Source organism: Macrobrachium nipponense, chromosome 7 (assembly GCF_015104395.2).
Source record: "Macrobrachium nipponense isolate FS-2020 chromosome 7, ASM1510439v2, whole genome shotgun sequence".
NCBI lineage: Eukaryota > Metazoa > Arthropoda > Malacostraca > Decapoda > Palaemonidae > Macrobrachium > Macrobrachium nipponense.
Genome location: NC_061109.1, coordinates 53628805 through 53649742, shown reverse-complemented (window position 1 = coordinate 53649742; position 20938 = coordinate 53628805). Strand labels below are relative to the sequence as shown.

The following is a 20938-nucleotide window of genomic DNA, read 5'->3' as shown; positions in this document are numbered from 1 at the left end:
ACCCATCAGTAGTGGATGGCAGATTTGACACCTTTTCCATACCTTCTCTGGGAGAATTTGTGGACAATGATCCTGAAGAAATGCTGCTATGCCCTGTCAGAGTACTAAGAGCGTACTTAAGAAGAACGCAGAAGGCTTTTTGTGAGTACAGGACAGAACAAGAAGGAAGCGTCCAGGAACACAATATCATTTTGGTTGAGAGAAACGATCAGGAATGCACACATGACAGGAGACAGGGTCAAATAGCCTGGAGAGAGCTAGAGCTCATGATGTCAGGGGCTTGAGCGCTTCTTTGGCATTCAAGAAAAATATGTCTGTGGAGAGGATTTTGAAAGCTGGTATTTTTCTACACCAAACAGCTTTCACTTCCTTTTATTTAAAAGATGTTCCCCATAGATCCTTGGACACTTTTTTCCTTGGGTCCAGTGGTGGCTGCCCAACAAGTGGTATAGCTCATCCAGTACTCCATGCGGGTCAGTTAGTGTCTAGTCTAAGATGAAGGTATGAAAGTAGAATGAATGAGATGACTGGTCTTCCTTCTTTACTACTTTTCTAACTACTCCTTTACCTACGGGCAGTAAGAAGGCGAGTACCATCATGAGCTTGAACGGACTAGATACAGGTGACGGAGACAGCCACACTGTAAAGGTAATCCAGAGCAAAGGATACTTTTCAATAGCAATACACTCCTCTCAAAAATAGGAAGAGAGTGGGTTGATAATAGATCCATGTACAGGGACTGGAGTTGCTTATGAGGACGGATAACTCTCCGTCTTCTGTAAGTGCAATAAGCTATGGTATTGTATAAAACACCCAGAGAGGGAAACCAATAGATTCTCATGTATCTTTGGTTCGGAGGTTGTAGTCCATTGTCTTCGAATGTATCTATTCAGAAATGGATAAAGGTGGCAAACTCCCAGTCAGTTATAGAGACTTACCTCCCACCTGTAAGTAAGTCTATCCTAATGTCAAGACCAAAGGTTTGTTTTGTATATGAACAAATGACAAATTTTTAATCAGTTTTTATTTATCATAACTAACAAACCTGAGGTTTTAACATATAAGGCCCACCACGAACCACCCCTCTAACAGTTTAAACTGGGTTGGAAGAGTAACTGATAGATCACGGGACGCCAAGGGCATTCTGGGAACTACAATACCCTTTGACCTGGTACAAAAGCCAATAGTCCCTGAATCACACAAGTTTTTTATTAATTCTACCGGTTTCCAGCTTTGCGCTAGTATTATCCTAATGTTAAGACCTTAGGTTTGTTAGTTATGAAAAATACAAATTGTTTAAAAATTTGTCATATTCTGGTGATGTCAGTGATACTATCATTAGAAATTCCTTCAAATACGAATGTTTTATTATTATTATTATTATTAGTATTATTATACTAAAATAAAATACAATTAGTACTGTATTCTGCTACAGAAGTACACAATTAGTCCCATCACATAAAATTACCTTCACCAGAAGCAGTCAAAGAAAGATATTGCTAAACGGGTAAGCAGTCAGAAAATATTGAATATGCTGTGCCACAGGTAAGTTTGCCAAGGCACATAAATTGTAGGATCACAAAGCTGCACAGCCAGCTGCCTAAAAGATCGTAAAATTATTTTATAGTTATTACTGCTCATAATTTATGAGTGTAAACATTTTAATGCTTTTGATGTCCTCTTACAGTCTCTTTTTCAAATTTTAACCTAGCCTTTGGTAATAAGTTTCATATTCTAAAAACTTGAGATCAAGAATCATGATTGAAAAAAATATCAGTTCTATACTACTGTTAATTTTTCTCATTCAGCAAAACTGAAATTAGCTTCTTTGTGTCACTTATCTCACTGAGAAAGGAGTGTTTGCTAACATAAGGCAAATAAGGGTTGCCTTTAGTTAACATTTAAATACAGTTTTGTGTTCCATAAGACTGTGTAAGTGAACTGATTGATGGTTGTCGGCAAAATTATTTTGGTGACCTTTTACCCATAGTGATGTATTTCCATCTTTACAAAACGCAGAAATTAGTTTTCATATCCAGGTGTTTATCTTTTAAAACTAAATTTAATACTATTTTTAACTAAGAAACTTATATTACTATAACAGAATATTACCCATCAGTTCTAGTGAAAGAAAAATTTTATTTAAAGTGGAATTAAATTAGGCCATGGTTTATTTGAGATTTTACTTTTAGGAAGAAGAGGACAGTGAGCAAAAAAAGAGCTCTTCATATGAGCACATAAGCAAAGCTGATGACCACATGGATGCTCAGATGGTTGATGCAGGCACTCAGGAGCAAGCACAGGAAGCCCCTGCACCTGCAGATAGACAAGATGAGGAGAAGGAAGAAGAAGAAGAAGAAATGATGGAGACACCTATGGAGGTGAATAACTTTTATATTTACTATGACTTAATATTTTAAGTGTCAGCAAAGTTTGTCTGTGTATTTTTCAATAGTATTTTTTTTTATTTGTAACAACAAAAATAAAAATCTCTGTAGAACATTATGGTAGAAGTAACATTTTCAGGCCTAACAACAAATATAAAAAAAAAATATGCGATGCGTTGATAGGCTCGTATCACCCAGGGTTATGGGTTAGGTAACAGCATGACAATAACCAAAAATTGACGATAATAGCACCATTAACCAGGAATCAATACTTATTGGCACCGAAAATCCAGGTATCGTCATCGTTAGACAAGTGCTGTAAAACAGGATCGCCAATATTTCTTTAGTAGATAATGCTGGGGCCTTTTATTTTAAAGCTGTATATGTTCATCTTTTATTGGAATGAAAACAAGAGTAAAATGTGTTCTTTTATACTCGGTAGATTTGATTAAAATACTTTTCTCTCCAATTTTATTTATGATCAGTTTGATAGCATATCAAAGTTTATGAGAGTTTAATTCATGTTGCAGATACACAATAATTTATTGTTATGCAACTTGAACAATGTTTTCTCAGCCTCAGCTACAACTTTTCTCCATGGCAAATGGGATAGTGTAAAAATATATCAATCCTATTCTATTTAACATCATTTGTAACAACTACAGTAATTGTTTGCCATCGTACAATGATTGAAATGCAATTCATTAGTTCTTAGCAAAACAGCTGTTTCTCCTTCAGTTGTAAGGCTAGCAACAATATGTTTATCATTCTCTTACATTTATAATGTATTTAACTAGAAGATGGGATAAAAGAGATTAGTACACTAGATGATAATAAAATCACGAGTAGATACAGTAATTTTTATTTGTTACTTTACTTAAATATTTCCCATGTTTATGGTACAGACAGCTAAAATTTATTTTTACTGTTTTTTAGTAATTTACATTGCTTCTAAGTATAAAAATTATGCTAAGGCTTTCACTGTCCTACAGTTTATAATTTAAATTAACAATAAAACTGTACTATCTTACTTTATGGGTACATTTTGTTAATGTAAATGCAAAGTATATATAAGCTTTATTGCAAGTTGCTAAAAGATGAATCTTGGGATGTTGGGATATTTTGGGGTGTATTTCTGTTTGAAATTATTTCTAATTGTTTTAGAATGATAATTTATCATATATTTTTTTTAAAACTATCAAATTAGGTGGTGAAATGTTAAAATAGCCAGTTATAAGCATTTTACATTAGTTTAAGGGGTACAGGGTATAAATAACTTGGACTTTATAGCAAAAACACACATTCATGGATATATATATAGTACAATGAAATATCAGGGTTCCTTTTATAGTTTGGTCAGCTCTGACACTTTAATCTGTTATCTCAGTGAGCTACTGTACAGAGAAAGAGAAAGATTGATTCCTTGTTGCTACCAGCATGTTTAGCTAAGTTTTTGTAAGTATACTATGCACAATAACCTAAGAATAGTTTTTATATTATTGTTATCTGTACTAAATAGTATAAAATGGGTCTTTAAGAAATGATTATCAACCTTTGGAAGTAACTCAATAGGGGAAATTTTGTCAGAATTTATCACATTTTTTATCCTTCCAATTTTACCATTCATAAGACTGTATTTTAATAGACAAAATATAGAAAATACAAAGTCTAAAGGGTTTAATGATTTTTAAAAAATTAAATTTTAAAGTATTTTATTTTTTAGTGATTTATTTTTTTTGTATGTATGTATGTATGGAAAGGAACAATGTACTTGATGTTTACTTGTGTTTGGAAAGGAGCAAATGTGCTTAATGTGTACTTGTATTCCAGTGTAAATGCATATACCTTATACAGTCTCTCTTAAATGTCATTTTAGTTCTTCATCATGCAAATTACCTATTTGGTCCCAGTTCTAGACTTGTGGCCTAGACCTGGTATTTCATCCAATCCTTGGGGCCAGCCCTGTGAGAGCTGATAGTCAGCTCAGTAGTGGTCTGGTTAAACTATTTTAATATAATAAAAAAAGTGAATACAGGCGGTCCCCGGGTTACGACGGGGGTTCCGTTCTTGAGATGCGTCGTAAGCCGAAAATCGGCGTAAGCCGGAACATCGTCAAAAATCCTAAGAAAACCTTACTTTTCTTGCTTTGGGTGCATTGAAAACTATGTAAACTGCACTCTTATGGCATTTTTCATCAAAAAACCTTCAAATATTGATTATTTTGCATTTTTGGTGTCATATTTCATCTCCCAAATGAGCGTTATAGGCATCGTAACCCTGGAACATGCGTCATAACCCTGGAAATAACGTCTATTGACAAGTGTTGTAACTTCGGAACGTCGTAAGCCGACACCGTTGTAACCCGGGGACTGCCTGTAATGGGTGTTTTTGCATTAAACAACTCTGTTAACTTCACCTCACCATTATATCACAAGTGAGAAAGGTTTCCAGAAAGCAAAGGAGATTATAGTTCCAATAGAATGTGTATCAGTGGCAGGACACATTGCATAGGTGTTTTGGAAAGGAAAGAAAGACCTGTTTCTCTGAGTATTAAAGTTCATAAAGATTGTCTCTTCATCTAGCATTATACTTCATTTCATTGTTATCCCAAAGATTTGCCTAATTTATGTCTGCCAAGGTAAGCTTTATCATAAAGACAGGATTTTCCGTTAATTATATTTTTAATATTATTAGGTGGAAGAAGAAGAGACAGGAGTTGCCGATGCAGAAAAAGAAGCTCTTGGGCAAGCAGGGGAAAAGAATGATGATCAGGGTAAAGATGAAACTCTGGATCCTCAGGGTGATGGTGAAACATATATGGAAACTGAGGGAGAGGTTATATTAGAGTCAACTGTAGAAAGACCACCAGAGACATATTTCCACACTTTGTTGCCTGAAGGTGAGTACTTTCATTGCAGTATAATATTTAAAATTTATGTTAACATGAAGTGTGTTTCAGAAATTATACATTCACATTTTTGTCTTTAATATACGAGTAAAATAAATCATGTTGAAAAAAAACAGAATAAAGCTAAATTGTTCCAACACAATATATAAACCTTTGGTCCTTTACCATAGTAATTGCTTATGGCGAAGCCTGGAACACATCCGTTAAAACTGAACAAGGTGTTTAGGCAGTAATTACCGCCCAATAAGCGGGGAGACCCGCCTGGCCAAATGTGAACATTCCATTTTGCTTTTAACTGTCATGTGATGCAGATATGTTTTCACGAGTTCTTGCCCGACTGTCGTTAAACTCAATTTTCCCAATGGTATCTTTTCTTTTAAACCAAAACCAAACAAAAACTTCTTTCAATTTTCTTCTGAAGATTGAAAAAGAAACCCACAAAATCACTGTGTAACTTGTTTACTTTTAAGTATTTACTCATCAGAGAGATTAAAGTAATAGAAGAAAACTAAGGTTTTACCTCAGAAGATCCCATAAGCCGAGCTTTGATATTAAAAGAAGCTAAGATTGACCCTGCTGACCTGGAGATTAGGTTTTCTGCCAAACAGACTTTTGGTGATCACTCCCTTACCACAAGGGTTAATCCCATTGACCATCAGCTCAGGATATCAGAGCAACAAGAGGGGATTAGCAACTCTCAATGAAACCAGAACAGCCTTCACATAAATGACAGCTCAATGAGAAGAAGTTCCAGAAGACTGCTGGGCCTTGACCCAGGCTGACATCCCAAACATCTCTTGAAAATGGGCCACAGATAGGGGTGAAATACTCGAGAGTGGAGTAAAATTAAATGTAAATACTTAGAAGTAAACAAGTTACAGAGTGATTTTGTTGGTTTCTTTTTCAATCTTTGATTTTGTGGGTTTCTTTTTCAATCTTTTCTTTTGTTGTTTCTATTATATATTGAATATACTGTGTTTAATATTTATTAATATACAAATTCAGTTTTATGGTGCTTGTCCAGCTTTTTGGCAATTTTCAGCACCAAAATGCACCGATTTCCTGTTATTGGCGCCAGTATATACCTAACGGAGGCACCAGTAACCGTTTATTGCCAATTTTCACTTATCTCAAGCCGTCGGAAACGGAACCCATGTCTCACTGTGTTTAAACCGAGCAGGCAGTGTTTTTAGGTACTCTCTTATCTATTTTCTCATGGGCTCAGGCCCCCTTCTTTAGAACTCAGTCTTCTAGAAAGGGTGGTCAGGTGGGCTGAACTCCCAGCCAGTTTAGGGTACTTGTTCCTCCCTCCAAGTATAAGTGTATGATATTGTTAAGACCGAAGGTTTGTTCCTTATATGAACAAATGACAAATTTTTTATCAATTTGTATTTGTTCATATATGGAACAAACCTTCGGTCTTAACATTAGGATTTACTAGCGCCAAGCTGGAAACCGGTAGAATTAAAATTACACTTGTGAGATCCAGGGACTATTGGCATCTATACCAGGTCACGGGGCATGTATACCCAGAATGCCCACGGCTACCTGTGACCCACCAGTTACTTTCCTACCGCCTTTAAGGTAAGACGTGTTTACTGTCTATCTGATTTAAAGCCGGTTTTTCAGTTTGCCCGTTTTTTATCCATTTCATTTTTCATTTCTTATTACTTTTTCTTTCTCCGAGTGTGCTCAGTGTGAGTGAAGAGTGTATAAGTGGTATGATGGAGATTTTTGCCTCAACATCGGGATCGTCTGCCGTTTCGAAGAGGAGACAAAGGAAATGCCCAGGAGTCAGTGGCTTTCCATGTTCTAGATTTTTAACTTCGGTGTCGAGGGATCCTCATCCAACGTGTAGTAGGTGCAGGGAAACGTATGTACGGTTACTAATCCATGTTCTGTTTGTCGCGGTTGGTCGGTGGAACAGTGGAAAAAGTTCTATGAGAAAGGCCAATACAAAAGGAAGGTGGTGACGCCATCTTTGGATGACCAAACCTTACCGGCTTCTTTTGTATCGGCAATAAACCAGGCTGCTCCATATGTTTCTCCACTTGCTTTTGATTTGTCCCATACACCTTCGGTTTCTCCTAGCGATTCAGTATCGGAAATGTCAGGAGGGGTCTTGGGTAATTTTATGAATAATATGCACGCTCCTTTGTTCCCAGCAGGTAGAGGGGGAGCACCGCCATCTTTGTTCCAGGCTCCGGCTCCTGAAGCGCATAGGTTGGACGGTACGTGGTCAGCGCTAGGCCTACCAGGCATACCAACCTTGGATGGTTTGCATGCGCAGTATATGGCGTCACGGTTCCAGCAGGGTCCGGCAGCGCTGAATGTTCCTCATCCCCCTGGCTTGCAATTTATGGGAATTAATGCCGCGGCTACGCCATCAAATTCAAATTCGATGTTTACAGCGATGCAGAACGTGGGAGGTAGTTTGGCAGCAAACGTGCGGTTGCCAGCAGAAGCCTCACAGTCTCTCCCTACGAGAGGGGTGACGTCACAACATACGTCACACACCGATATGGCAGGCGTGATGACGTCACAGACTGCTTCTCGGCCTATTTCGCTGCACCCAGACTCTAATACGCCTTCTGACTCGACAGTGCAAACTGTAATGCAGAAATTACAGGATATAGAGAAGAGAATGGATAAGAGAGACAAAAAGAAAAGGTGTGATTCGCCTTCTTCGTCTTCTTCCTCTAGTTCGGCGTCATCGCTAAGTCCGATAACGTCACGGCGAGCGCCAGTCAAGCGTTGGAGGAGGATTCGGGAGTTCGCGACTGATCCTCGGGCTAAGAGGAGAAGAATCAATTCTTCTTCATCTTCAGACCAAGACCGTCGTATCCAAGTCAGCAGGAAGGTCGGGAAGTCAGTGGCTAGTAGGCACAAGGCTAGCAGACGAAGCCGTTCACAAGAATCCGAACAAGCGAGAGGGGCGACGGCCGACGGACTAGCGGCCGATGCGCAGTTGCCAGTTCAGATTACAAAGACTACGATACCGCTGGTAAAATCGACGTTGGCGGCGAAAGGTGCAGCAGAGGATAGAATGCAGGTCCCAGTTTCGCCCGTAAGGCCATTCAAAATACGTACGAAGGATGATAAGGCTCCTATTAAAAGTAAGAAGAATAGGGATTTGGCAACCTTGGCGGATACGTTCGTGGAAGGCAGTGTCCATCTGGATGAAAGATCAAGGCCAAGTTCTCCGACGCTCGTAAACGATACCAATACTATTAGAGACGAAGTTATAGTATCTGTTTCAAGGGAGCCTTCATCATGGAGATCTAGACGAGATTCTCGCTCTAGATCAGAGCAGAGAAAGAGTGAGGCGTTCTCGTTCCCCTGCTAACTATTCGGGATCAAGCCAACGGCGGCCAGCAAAGATCAAAGAGACCGCGGCCGTAGGGGCAGGCGGCCGTGGACTTCCGGGCCATTTGTTAGAAGATAGGGGCGAGACAACATCCCTTGTGACGGAGAACAGTACATTAGAGCCGGAGGAAGGAGAAAACCAAGAGTTTCTGGCCTCGTATGCAGAGGTGATTGATTTGATTCGTCAATTCAATAACCTTTCGGAGAAGATAGAAACACTGGCCAGTATGCTTCCTCCTGGAATTGACATGGCATTTGGATTAAAAAGGGATACCAAGGTGTCGTATGAATTGCCTTGTTCGAGTCATGCGGATTCTGTCTTACAACACGTAAATGCAAAAAGATTGCAGGAAGGGATAGTTCCTTAAGATCTAATAGATCATTTAAATTTATTCCCCCTCCAATGATGAAGCAAAGGAAATATTATACGACACCAAAGGTCCCTTTGCTGTCTAGACAAGTGAACCCTAATGTTGTAAGATTAAGGCCTGGATTAACCTTGGATCAGGTTAAAATGGATTGCCCTTCGATGAAGTACCAAGAGGCTGCTACGTTAGAAGCAACAGCTTCTTCTGTCTTTCAGGCTGATTCTTAGTTAGATCTTTGGTCAACAGCAGTGGCGAAGATTGCATCCTCGGAAGTGACAAGAAAAGTAGTGGATGAATCATTGTTCATTAGATTACTACAGTCGGGTTCCAAGGCGATTGCGTACCTGACAAACGTAAGTGCCAATGTTTGGGCAAATATCCTGCTAATGAGGAGAGATGCAGCGTTGGCTAGACTAAGCTGCACTGTGGATTTGGATTCCCTGTTAGCGATGAGGAATGGAGATATCTTGGAGTCGCAACTGCTGTTGCCAGAGGTCATACTGGAAGAGGCAATAGATAGAAGAAGGATGGACACTAACGATAGGTTGGTGCAGCAGGCAGTTAGGAAAACGTCTAACAGTCAAGCTACTCCTTTGGAGGGGAGACATAACTTTGAATTTTGGCCTAGCCTAACTCCTTTCTTTCTCTATAAAAATGAATAATCTACCCACCTGTACGCTTTCTCCAACTCCAGTACACTCCAGAAATCACCTTAAAACACCAGCACCACAAGACTTACGACCCAAAACAACTCCTACCAGACAGAGAGCTCTCCCCTACCAACCACACACACCAACACGTGCTTTCTACTCCCCCGTGTTATTGTTTACATCCTGCCGACGCCGCCGCCATCTTGTCTATGACGTCACAGCCTATGACGTCACAACACAACTTAAATACATCAACAGACACCTTCTAGAATCTACCACATGTTGTCTATATATAGGACACCCACCATATTTCAACAATGCATAAAATACCCATAACAATTATACAATATATAATCACACTTATCTCTTTCTCCCTCCCCTCCGACTGTTTTCCTAACCTAGTATTCCCTACCCCCTCTTAATTTCCTTCGTCCTCCAACTCTTTACCCTCTACATAATTTCTAATACATTCCCCTGAAACTCCTGCTTTAGTTAATACATCAGCCACTTGCTCCTTTCCTTTTATCCATCTCACCTCCTTTATTTCCCCGGATTCAATGGTTTCCCTTATTGCAGCAATATCTATTTTTAATCTCTTGCTACTTACACCAGTGCTCGATTTGATGGCGGTCATTAGTGTTTTACTATCAGTGTTAACCAAGGCTTCTAAATTTCTCCCTCCTACTACCTCTTCCCACAAATGCTTGAAATATATCAATCCTTCTACAGCTTCCCCAACACTCAGGGCTTCAGCCTCAATGGTGGATTTTGCCACTCTCCTGGATTTCCTAGACTTCCACCATATGGGACTTCTCCTCTTCCCATCCGTCAAAGAAATAATATAAACCCCGTTGAGTATGGCCCATCTTCTATGTTTCCAAATGAAGCGTCTGCATAGGCTTCCCAATAAACCCTTTCTTCTTCCATCTCACTTATTGTAACTTCGCCCATCATGCTCTTAGTTTTTCTCACAATTTTAATAAGTTTCTTCATATCCTGAGTTGTTCCTTCTTTAAATGCTTTACTTAATTCGCTAATATCATATGATATTTCTGGCATCGTGTGTGTGTAGTGATACCAATTCAGCTGTCCTACCACTGATCTGTACTCTGTTAACTCTTTTTGTTCTAGCACTCTATTACCCGTATATCTTCTAGCCTCTGGTTCTCTTATGGAATTTATATACTGCCACTGATTAAGGGAAAATCTATTCTCCTTCTGCTCTATTACTACTCCTATATACTTGAACCTTTTACTCTCTTGTTCTCCTACTTGCAAATTTCCCTTTCAATCTCCCAATCGTTTCCTTTAAGAATCCTTCAGTTCCTCCGTAGCAAAAATCATCTACGTGTGTACACAAAATGCCTTCCAATTTATTGTTCTTTTTCCAAAAGAATATATTAGGTTCTAGTCTACTTCTCTCACCTTGAAGCTCCTTCACTACTTTCACCACTTTACAATACCATGCTTTTGCTGCATCCTTGAGCCCATAGACTGTTTTCTTCAACTTCCATATCCCCTCCAACCATCTTCCCTTGGTGGCTTCAAGTACACTTCTCTTTGTATCTCGTCACCTTGTAAATATGCAGTTTTGACATCCAATGTATAACAATTCCTTTTTAATTTTTCACCTTATTATGGTTAGACAGAATTTTAAAATTTCAGCATTGCATGTGGGAGCATCCTTTTCCCACTCAGCCATTTCTTCTTCAAACCCTCTAGCTACCAATCTTGCTTTACATATCCTTTCCCCCCTTTTATCTTTTCAGTTACTATCCATCTTGTAGATATAGCTTTTTGTCCAACATCATTTACCTCCTCATATACCTGGTTATCTCTCCAACTTAGAAGTTCTTTTTCTTTTTCTTTAGCTTCCATTATGCTTCTATTTTCAAATCCCAGCAACACCTCCTCTTCATCTTCAATTTTTTCTACCTGACTATAATCCCTCAAGTTAACCCACCCTTTGTCACCTGACTGTGAGTCTCGTATATTGTACGAATCAGCCCATGCTTGGCTTGATCTTTTTCCTGCAAGACCTAAAATAGTCCATTCTTCTACTTGTCCTGTATCATTGTTTATAGCCCTAACTCTATTTCCCTTTTTGAATTTTGGTATCTCTTCCATTAACTCGCTTTCTATTGACCCACTTTGCCCGTTATCTTCCACTGTTTCCTCTATCACCTCTCTTTCTATAGTCTCTTCTGTGTCTGCATTCCTTCTCTCACCCATTATCTCCTCTCCTTCCAGCCAATCTACTTTCCCTTCATTTGGGCCATCTGACCTACCTTTCACCCCATGGGATTTATCTATTCTAGCCGATATCTCTTCTGTATCTGGTGATCGTCGTTGAATCCTTGTCACATGTATCCTAGCTACTTCTCTTAAAGAATCCCCATGTTTGACTATTATTGTTTTCCCCGATACTCCCACTACCTGAGCAGGTCCTCTCCATTCATTTTCATTTTCCCTCTTATAGAATACCTCATCTCCTACCACTGCTTCTTCAAATTTATGTTCTCTGATGTTTTTGTTTAGCGCTATTCTTATTTTATTACAGGACTCATTTTTTATAAATGCTTCTCTGGCCTTGTGCATTGCATTCAGTGTGTCCCTTACCATACCCTCTTCCATCCCTTTTTCTCTGCTTGCAGGACTAGAACTTTCTTCTCCTATTAGGTTAGGCAGTGAAGGGTTTTTTCCAAATACTAATTGGTTGGGAGAGAAACCTCCATTATTCATTAAACAGTTCCTAGCACTCACTACCCATTTCAAAGCTAGGGACCAATCTACTTCCTCTTCCTCCATCATCTTCCTTACACTTCCCTTGATCATGCCTACGGTCTTTTCACATAATCCGTTGCTCCACGGAGATTCTGATGCTGTGGCTAATACTTTAATATTCCATTTTTCTGCCATCCTCCTTACTTTTTCATTTGAAATTCTCCCCATTATCTGACAATATTTTGGAGGGTGCTCCAAATATAGCAAACCAGCACTCAAAAAAGTATCTTTATTATAGTTCTGGTTTCTTATCTTTTATCCAACAGGCCTGACAATATCTCGTTGCCATATCCACTATTACCAAGAACTTTCTCTCTTCTATCTCTCCCACATCCATCGCTACGACTTCATTGAACGTTTTACTCCAAGAAAAGCCTACTACCGGTTTGGCGGGGTTTCTTTTGTATTTTTTACAAACCTCACAATTTTAATCAGTTCCGTTAGTAACTTTCTTATTTCCTCTTTTTCTTTTCGATTAACCCATTACTCCATTGTGCTTCCTCTGTTAGCTTCCATATTTTATCTCCACTTCCATGACCAAACTGTAAATGTAATTTCTTCATTGTGTTCTTAATTTCCCTCGGATTCTTTCCCTTCCAACCCTCCAGTAATAATTCTTCTACCTTCCTCCTCCTTATAGGCACTCTTAAATGACCCTGTTCGTCTTCTCTTAACTCTACTTTCATTCCCCCTAATACTTCTACTATGACACAATTTTCTTTCAAATTTAGGGTCATACCCATTTTACTCATGGTTTGCTTACCTATCAGCCAGGGTATATCACCTTGCAGAATTTCCGTCTTCAAATAAAACTTTCTGTTTTTAGTATCACAGGTATTTCTATTATTCCTCTGGACTTATAAGATGTCTCACCAAAATTAAACACTTTATTAGACTCTGTCCTAGTGTCCCTCATTCTCCTCAACTCTTCTGACTCAAATCCATGACAATACGTGCTAGTCACAATTCCCCGCAAACTGTTGATTTACACCCTGTGTCCAAAATTGCATCAACCACCTCCCATGATGCTTCCACTATTTTATTAACTTCTCCTACATAAACCTCTTCTTCTTCTGTCCCATTTTCTGTTTTTACCTTATTTTCTTCTAGTCTTGTTTCAGTTTTCTTCCTATTATGAAAATTCTGAGGACAATCCCTAGCCCAATGCCATTCTGAGCTGCATATTGCACATACTGTTACCTTCCCTTCTTTGTTTTATAGGATTTCTACCACCCCTTCCTCGGTTCCATCTTCCCCGATATCTTTGGTTTTCCCTCCCTCTCCCAGAACTGGCATTGCCTTCTGACGAACCCCACCATTCCCGTTCCTCTTTAGTCCCTAATCCCTCAAATAGTCTTTTCATTGTTTGCGACACTGTTCCGTACTCTAGCTTTCTTGCCCACAAGCCGATAATACCATTTGTTTTTGATTTCCGTGAGATTTGCTTGCTCTATTACATGATACCCCTTGACTTCGCCTTCAAGCGCGCCTTTCCCCATTGCTCTTTCACACTCAGATGCTGCCTTCTCGTATCTAATTAAATAGTCCGCCATATTTTCACTAGATTCTCTTCTTATTAGAAGGTATCTTTTTATTCTACCGTAATTCTCCATTACCGAGTCTTTTAGATAGGCTTTATCTAGTTTCTCTAGGATTAACTTTGGACCCTCTGTACCAGTAAGTTTATCTTTATCTAATGCTTCCACTAGCTCTCGGGCTTCCCTTTTAAGCTCATTCTCATTTCTATCGCCGGTATTTTGTATCTTCTCCATACATACAATAGCCATTCTCGGCTTGACCTTTCCCATTCTTTGTATTCTTCTTGTATCCCGCTAAACCTAGGACATTCCCTTCTCCATCTAGTAGTCTCCCTTTGTTCACTGTCGGATCCAGGCATCTTTGATCAACCACGCTCTGCTACCAGTTTGAATTTTGGCCTAGCCTAACTCCTTTCTTTCTCTATAAAAATGAATAATCTACCCACCTGTACGCTTTCTCCAACTCCAGTACACTCCAGAAATCACCTTAAAACACCAGCACCACAAGACTTACGACCCAAAAAACAACTCCTACCAGACAGAGAGCTCTCCCCTACCAACCACACACCACCAACACGTGCTTTCTACTCCCCCGTGTTATTGTTTACATCCTGCCGACGCCGCCGCCATCTTGTCTATGACGTCACAGCCTATGACGTCACAACACAACTTAAATACATCAACAGACACCTTCTAGAATCTACCACATGTTGTCTATATATAGGACACCCACCATATTTCAACAATGCATAAAATACCCATAACAATTATACAATATATAATCACACTTATCTATACCCATAACAATTATACAATATATAATCAATAACATCCCTAATAGAGCCACAAGACCCTCTTCCCCAAAGAGGCTAACTCATCGGCCCTTTCACAATAGAAACAACAGAGGGAGGGGCAGTAGGGGAAGAGGGAGAGGCTCAAGAAGATAGGATGGGTGCCTCTCATCACTCAGCCACACCAGTGGGGGGTTGCCTGGCAAATCACTGGAAGGTGTGGCAGGAACTAGGGGCAGAGTAGTGGGTGGTGGATGTTCTCAGGATCGGGTATTTGATCCTGTTCGAGGTAACCCAGCCCCTGACAGATCAGCCATTACCCCACTTCGCTTATGCCCACGAATCTCAGAAGGCCATTATTCTGCAGGATGAAGTGAAGAAGATGATGGAAAAAGGAGCTGTGGAACAAGTATGCAGTCCTTTGAAAGGCTTCTACAGCAGGATTTTCCTGGTACCCAAAACCAACGGGGAGTGGAGGACAGTAATAGACCTGTCAACTCTGAATCTGTTTATAAGGAAAACCAGTTTCAAAATGGAAACTCCAAAAACGGTTCTACAAGCAGTCAGGATCAAGGACTTTATGCTGACAGTCGATCTGAAGGACGCATACTTTCAGATACCAGTCCATCAGTCTTCAAGGAAATTTCTCTGCTTCAGTCTTGCAGGGAAAGCTTTCGAATTCAAGGTCCTGTGCTTCGGATTGACAACTTCTCCTTAAGTTTTTACAAGAGTGTTCACTCTCGTGTCGATGTGGGCGCATGCTCAGGGGATCAGGCTAATAAGATATCTGGATGATTGGCTGGTGATAGCAAAGTCCAGGGAGAAATTACTCAGGGACAGGGCGACCCTCCTGCAGCTTTGTCACAGCCTAGGTATTGTGATAAATCAGGAGAAGTCGCAGTAGGATCCAAGTCAATGTTTGGAGTATCTGGGAATGGTTATAGACACAACAGAAGCCAAAGTATTCCCTACAGACCAAAGAATAGAGAAATGCAAACAAGTGGTGAATGCCTTTCTGGGAAAACAAACACAGCCAGCAAGACAGTGGCAGGTGGTACTGGGAATCCTAACCTCCCTGGAGAAGCTAGTACCACAAGGAAGGCTACACCTTCGGTCCCTACAATGGAGGATGAAGGAGTTTTGGTCACCAATAGTAGATCACCCGTACGAGCAAATTCCCTTGTCGGCAGAAGTGAGGAAAGACTTGCTGTGGTGGATGAACGACGACAATCTGACAGTGGGTGTCCCCCTTCAACAATCCTCTCCAGACCTCTTGCTGTTCTCGGATGCGTCACTAGAAGGCTGGGGAGCCCATATGGAGGAGTTGATAGTGTCAGCAAAATGGAGTTGCAAGGACAGAGAACTCCATATAAACGTGCTGGAGTTAAAAGCAGCGTTTCTAGCTCTACAGGAATTCAGGGAGAGAGTAAAGGGATACTCAGTGGTATTGATGTCAGACAACACCACAGTAGTAGCTTACATAAACAAACAAGGAGGCCTAGTTTCTCGGCAGTTACATGTGATGACAGTTCAACTTCATCAGTGGGCTGTAGAGAACCTGGTAGACATCAGGGCCAGGTATATTTCGGGAAAAAGAAACATAGTGGCTGACAAGTTGAGCCGCAGGGATCAGATTCTGGGAACGGAGTGGTCCTTGCACCAACAGGTAGTGGACAGGATGCTCATGTTGTGGGAAGGACTGATCATAGACCTATTCGCAACCAGGTACAACAAAAAGTTGGAAGTGTATTGTTTGGTAGTCCCAGACGCAGAGGCAGTAGCAGAACATGCGCTACAACACCCTTGGGACAATCTGGACATGTACGCATTTCCTCCATTTTGTCTAATCCGTCAGGTTCTGAACTGGGTAATGCGGTCTCAGAACCTCAAGATGACCCTGGTAGCTCCGTTGTGGCCGAAGGCAGAGTGGTTTCCAGACCTACTGGAACTCCTAATAGATGTGCCGAGAGAGTTACCCCCATGGAGCAACCTACTGTGTCAGCCGCACATGGAGAGGTACCACCAGTCGGTGAAGTCCCTATCGCTTCACGGGTGGAGACTGTCAAGTATCTCCTCCGAGCGAGAGGGTTTTCACAGAAAGCAGCAACTCAGATGGCAGGAAATATCAGAAAATCATCTGCGACAGTATACCAAGGAAAGTGGTCAGCATACTGTGATTGGTGTCGTAGAGGGAACTTGTCTCCACGCGGTACCACTATTCAGCAGTTAGCAGACTTTCTGATATATCTCAGAACAGAAAAGCATATGTCTGTATCTGCAGTGAAGGGGTACAGGGCGGCTCTAGCCTCATTCTTACGAATGAAAGGAGTGGACATTTCGTCTTCATCGGAGTTGGCCATGCTGATGAGGAGCTTTGAACAGTCATGTCCACCAAAGGAACTAAAAGCCCCAGATTGGGATCTGACCATGGTACTGAGTAGTCTGACAAAACCCCCCTACGAACCACTAAGGCAGTCACGGATAGGAGTCTGACCCTGAAGACAGTCTTCTTATTGGCCCTGGCTTCGACCAAAAGGGTGGGGGAGCTACATGGCCTGTCTTCTATGGTAAAGCACTCGAGAAGTTGGAGGTCAATGGTACGTATTTGAGTTTGTTCCAGAATTCATGACCAAGACCCAAAACCCAACAATAGTAGATGGCAGATTCCACTCCTTTACCATACCTTCCTTGGCAGACTTTGTAGACAAAGTCTGCCCCGTCAGGGCACTAAGGGAGTACTTAAGAAGAACAACGCACCTCAGGCCGGGGTGCCAGAGGTTGTTCGTAAGTACAGGACGGAACAAGAAGGAAGTGTCCAGGAATACAATATCGTTTTGGCTAAGGGAGACGATCAGAAATGCATATATGACAGAAGACAGAGGGTCAGATAGCCAGGTGGGAGCTAGAGCTCATGACATCAGGGGCTTGAGTGCTTCTCTGGCATTTAAGAAGAACATGTCTGTGGATAGAATTCTGAAAGCTGGTGTGTGGAAACGCCAAACAATTTTCACCTCATTTTATTTGAGACGTTGCCCATAGATCCTTGGACACTTTTTCCTTAGGTCCAGTGGTGGCGGCCCAACAAGTGATAAAGCTCATCCAGTACCCCTGGCGGGTCAGTTTGCGTCTAGTCTAAGATGAAGGTATGAAAGTAGAATGAATGGGATGACTGGTCTTTTTTTTCTTTCCTACTTTCTTCCTACTCCTTTAACTACGGGCAATATGAAGGAGAGTACCGTCATGCCCTGGAACGGACTAGATGCAGGTGAGGTGGTCAGCCATACTGTGAAGCTATCTTAGGTTGTGATATACTTTTCAGTAGCAACACACCCCTCTAGATAATAGGAAAGAGAGGGATGAGGGTGGATCCAGTTGCAAGGGACAAGAGTAAACCATAGAATGGGAGGGAAACCAATAGATTCACATATATCTTTGGTTCTAGGTTCATTGTCCATTCTCTTAGAATTTCCCTATATATTCGGAAATGGATAAGGTGGCAAACTCCCAGTCAGTTGTAGAGACTTACCTCCCTCCAATAAGTAAGTCTATCCTAATGTTAAGACCGAAGGTTTGTTCCGTATATGAACAAATACCAAATTTGTAACTAATTTGTATTTTTCATAACTAACAAACCTGAGGTCTTAACAGAACAGGTAAAGGCCCACCTTGAACCACCCCTCTAGCAGTCTAAACTGGGTTAGAAATATAACTGGTGGGTCACAGGTAGCCGTGGGCATTCTGGGTATACATGCCCCGTGACCTGGTATAGATGCCAATAGTCCCAGGATCTCACAAGTGTAGTTTTAATTCTACTGGTTTCCAGCTTGGCGCTAGTAAATCCTAATGTTAAGACCTCAGGTTTATTAGTTATGAAAAATACAAATTAGTTACAAATTTGGTATTTTTCATGGCTAACAAACTTGAGGTCGTATTGTTTACTGCCCACTTCTAGCCGCCTCTCTCATATTGTGGGTTGGAAGAGAGACTGACATCTCGAGGTCCCGAACCCGGTCCGTGACGAGCTTCCACCTTGTATATGCACAAGTTGTCAGATGCCACAGATTCCCGATTGTTTTAACCGGTTTAAATATGGTGTTAGAAGATTATTCTATTGTTAAGACTTCAGGTTCATTAGCTATGAAAAATACAAATTATTTAAAAATTTGTCTTTTTAAATGCATATTAACCAGTATGTATTAAGAAAAAAATTATTAAAAAATGTTCTATATTTTTTTCAGAATTAGTTCTTATACAGCAATAAGTGAATTGGCAATTCTTTTGTATGCTGCTTAGTACTACTTTTTAATTTTTCAGTGTTATTTCCTCATACTTTTGCTTTTAATTTTAGTTAAAATTTTAATTTTGAAACTTCAGAAAATGAAGAGGACATAGAGGATGCAGACTTTGATGAGAATGTTGAAGGAACACGTCGCCAGATAGAAGTCACAAAGAGTCAAAACGCAGAAGAATATAGTTCAAGTTGGTCTCGGCAAGAAGCTCGTGTAGCACCCATGGCACTACAGTTGTGTGAACAGTTACGTCTAATATTGGAACCGACACAGTCTTCGAGATTAAAGGGGGATTATAGGACTGGTAAAAGGCTTAACATGCGTAAAGTTATACCTTACATTGCATCAGAGTTTCGCAAAGATAAGATATGGTTAAGACGTACTCAACCCTCTAAGCGAACTTATCAAATTTTGGTTGCTGTGGATGATTCCGAGTCCATGATTGATGTTAATGCTGGAAGTCTTGCCATAGAGAGTATTGCACTGGTAACAAGAGCATTAACTTTGCTTGAAGCTGGAGAAGTAGGTGTTATTAGTTTTGGAGCATCAACTCGAATTTTGCATCCACTTGATCAGCCGTTTAGTGAAGCTGCTGGTAGCCAGGTTCTCTCAAACTTGAAGTTTGACCAAAAAGTAACAGACTTTGCTCGTTTGCTGGAGGATAGTGTTGCTCTCCTAACTTGTTCTCGGCAAAGTAGCAGTCATGGAAACCCAGATACAGCCCAGCTGTTATTGATTCTTAGTGATGGACAAACTCATACACGATCTAAAGCCGTAAAGGCTGCTGTGAGGGCTGCAAGAGCCAACAGAATATTTATAGTATTCCTAGTCTTAGATGCAAAGGATAACAAGTACTCTTTTTATGATATCTTAGTGTATAATGATGGAAAAATGACCAATTTAGTAGATTCATTCCCCTTCCCCTTTTTCCTTGTTGTTAGAGACATTAATACATTACCAGATGCTTTGTGTACTGCTCTGAGACAGTGGTTTGAACTTGTAACTGCAGATGCAGCACATTAAGAAAGTGAGTAGTTACTGGAGCAATGTTGTATAATATTCTTAATGTCACATATTAATAGAAATTTTTTTATAATGTTATACTGTTTTTGTTAAATTAGCAAAGTTTACTTGCTTACTTGCTTACTTTGTAAATGAAATCAAGAAGTAGAGATGACTAGCTATGTTTTGCATTAGAATTACAGCATGTTCCAGTACTAAAGTGTGATTTAACCAAAAGAGGTGTGAGGTATCAGACTATTGTTTGTAGAAATTACGTTTGCATTCAGAGTTGACTATTTTTCAGTAATAAATGTTCCAAACAATTATGTTTATCTTTTATATGTTGCGCAGGTGAACTTGAAATTTAGAAAAATGAATTCAGTAGTCTTCCCTGAAGCCTTATGAAATATTGGAAGATATTGAAGATTTAAAATGCTATCTCCTTATGAATACAAATTTACAAATCGAATCTTCTAAGGACAAAGCAAAAGAAGAAAGCGAAGGAGTAAAATCTTCCAGGAAAGAAGTAACAAGAGGAGATTTTGATAAATTTAGAAGAGCCAGAATAAGAATGAATGGATGCTCTCGCTGCCATTGGAGGCACAAAGCCTTCCCAAGACTGTGTCACCAATTTCCTCTCATAATTGTTCCATTGCTCAGGAGACCAAACAACACACTCTGAACATGGGTTACTTACACTACAGTTATTAGAGCCACACTTGCTACAAGTAGAATGGAATCTAAATCCAAAGCAGGTAGAAAAGAAGAGCGAGGATTTTTACCAATCCCAGGGCATTTCTCTGAGGCTTGGGAAGCTTCTTAGATGATTCGAGGGTTTGCATCCTCAAAGTAAAA

At 40.3% G+C, this 20938-nt stretch overlaps 1 protein-coding gene across 1 annotated transcript in view; it reads left to right on the top strand.

The window, feature by feature from the left end:
* The window catches only part of LOC135217317 (midasin-like), a 236269-nt gene extending 215863 nt beyond the window's left edge, over window positions 1-20406 (top strand). The window contains 3 exon segments of the mRNA XM_064253103.1: window positions 2193-2381; window positions 5082-5286; window positions 19167-20406. Coding sequence (XP_064109173.1) covers window positions 2193-2381; window positions 5082-5286; window positions 19167-20104 — 1332 coding nt within the window. The 3' untranslated portion in view covers window positions 20105-20406.
* Window positions 20407-20938: the final 532 nt, after the last annotated feature.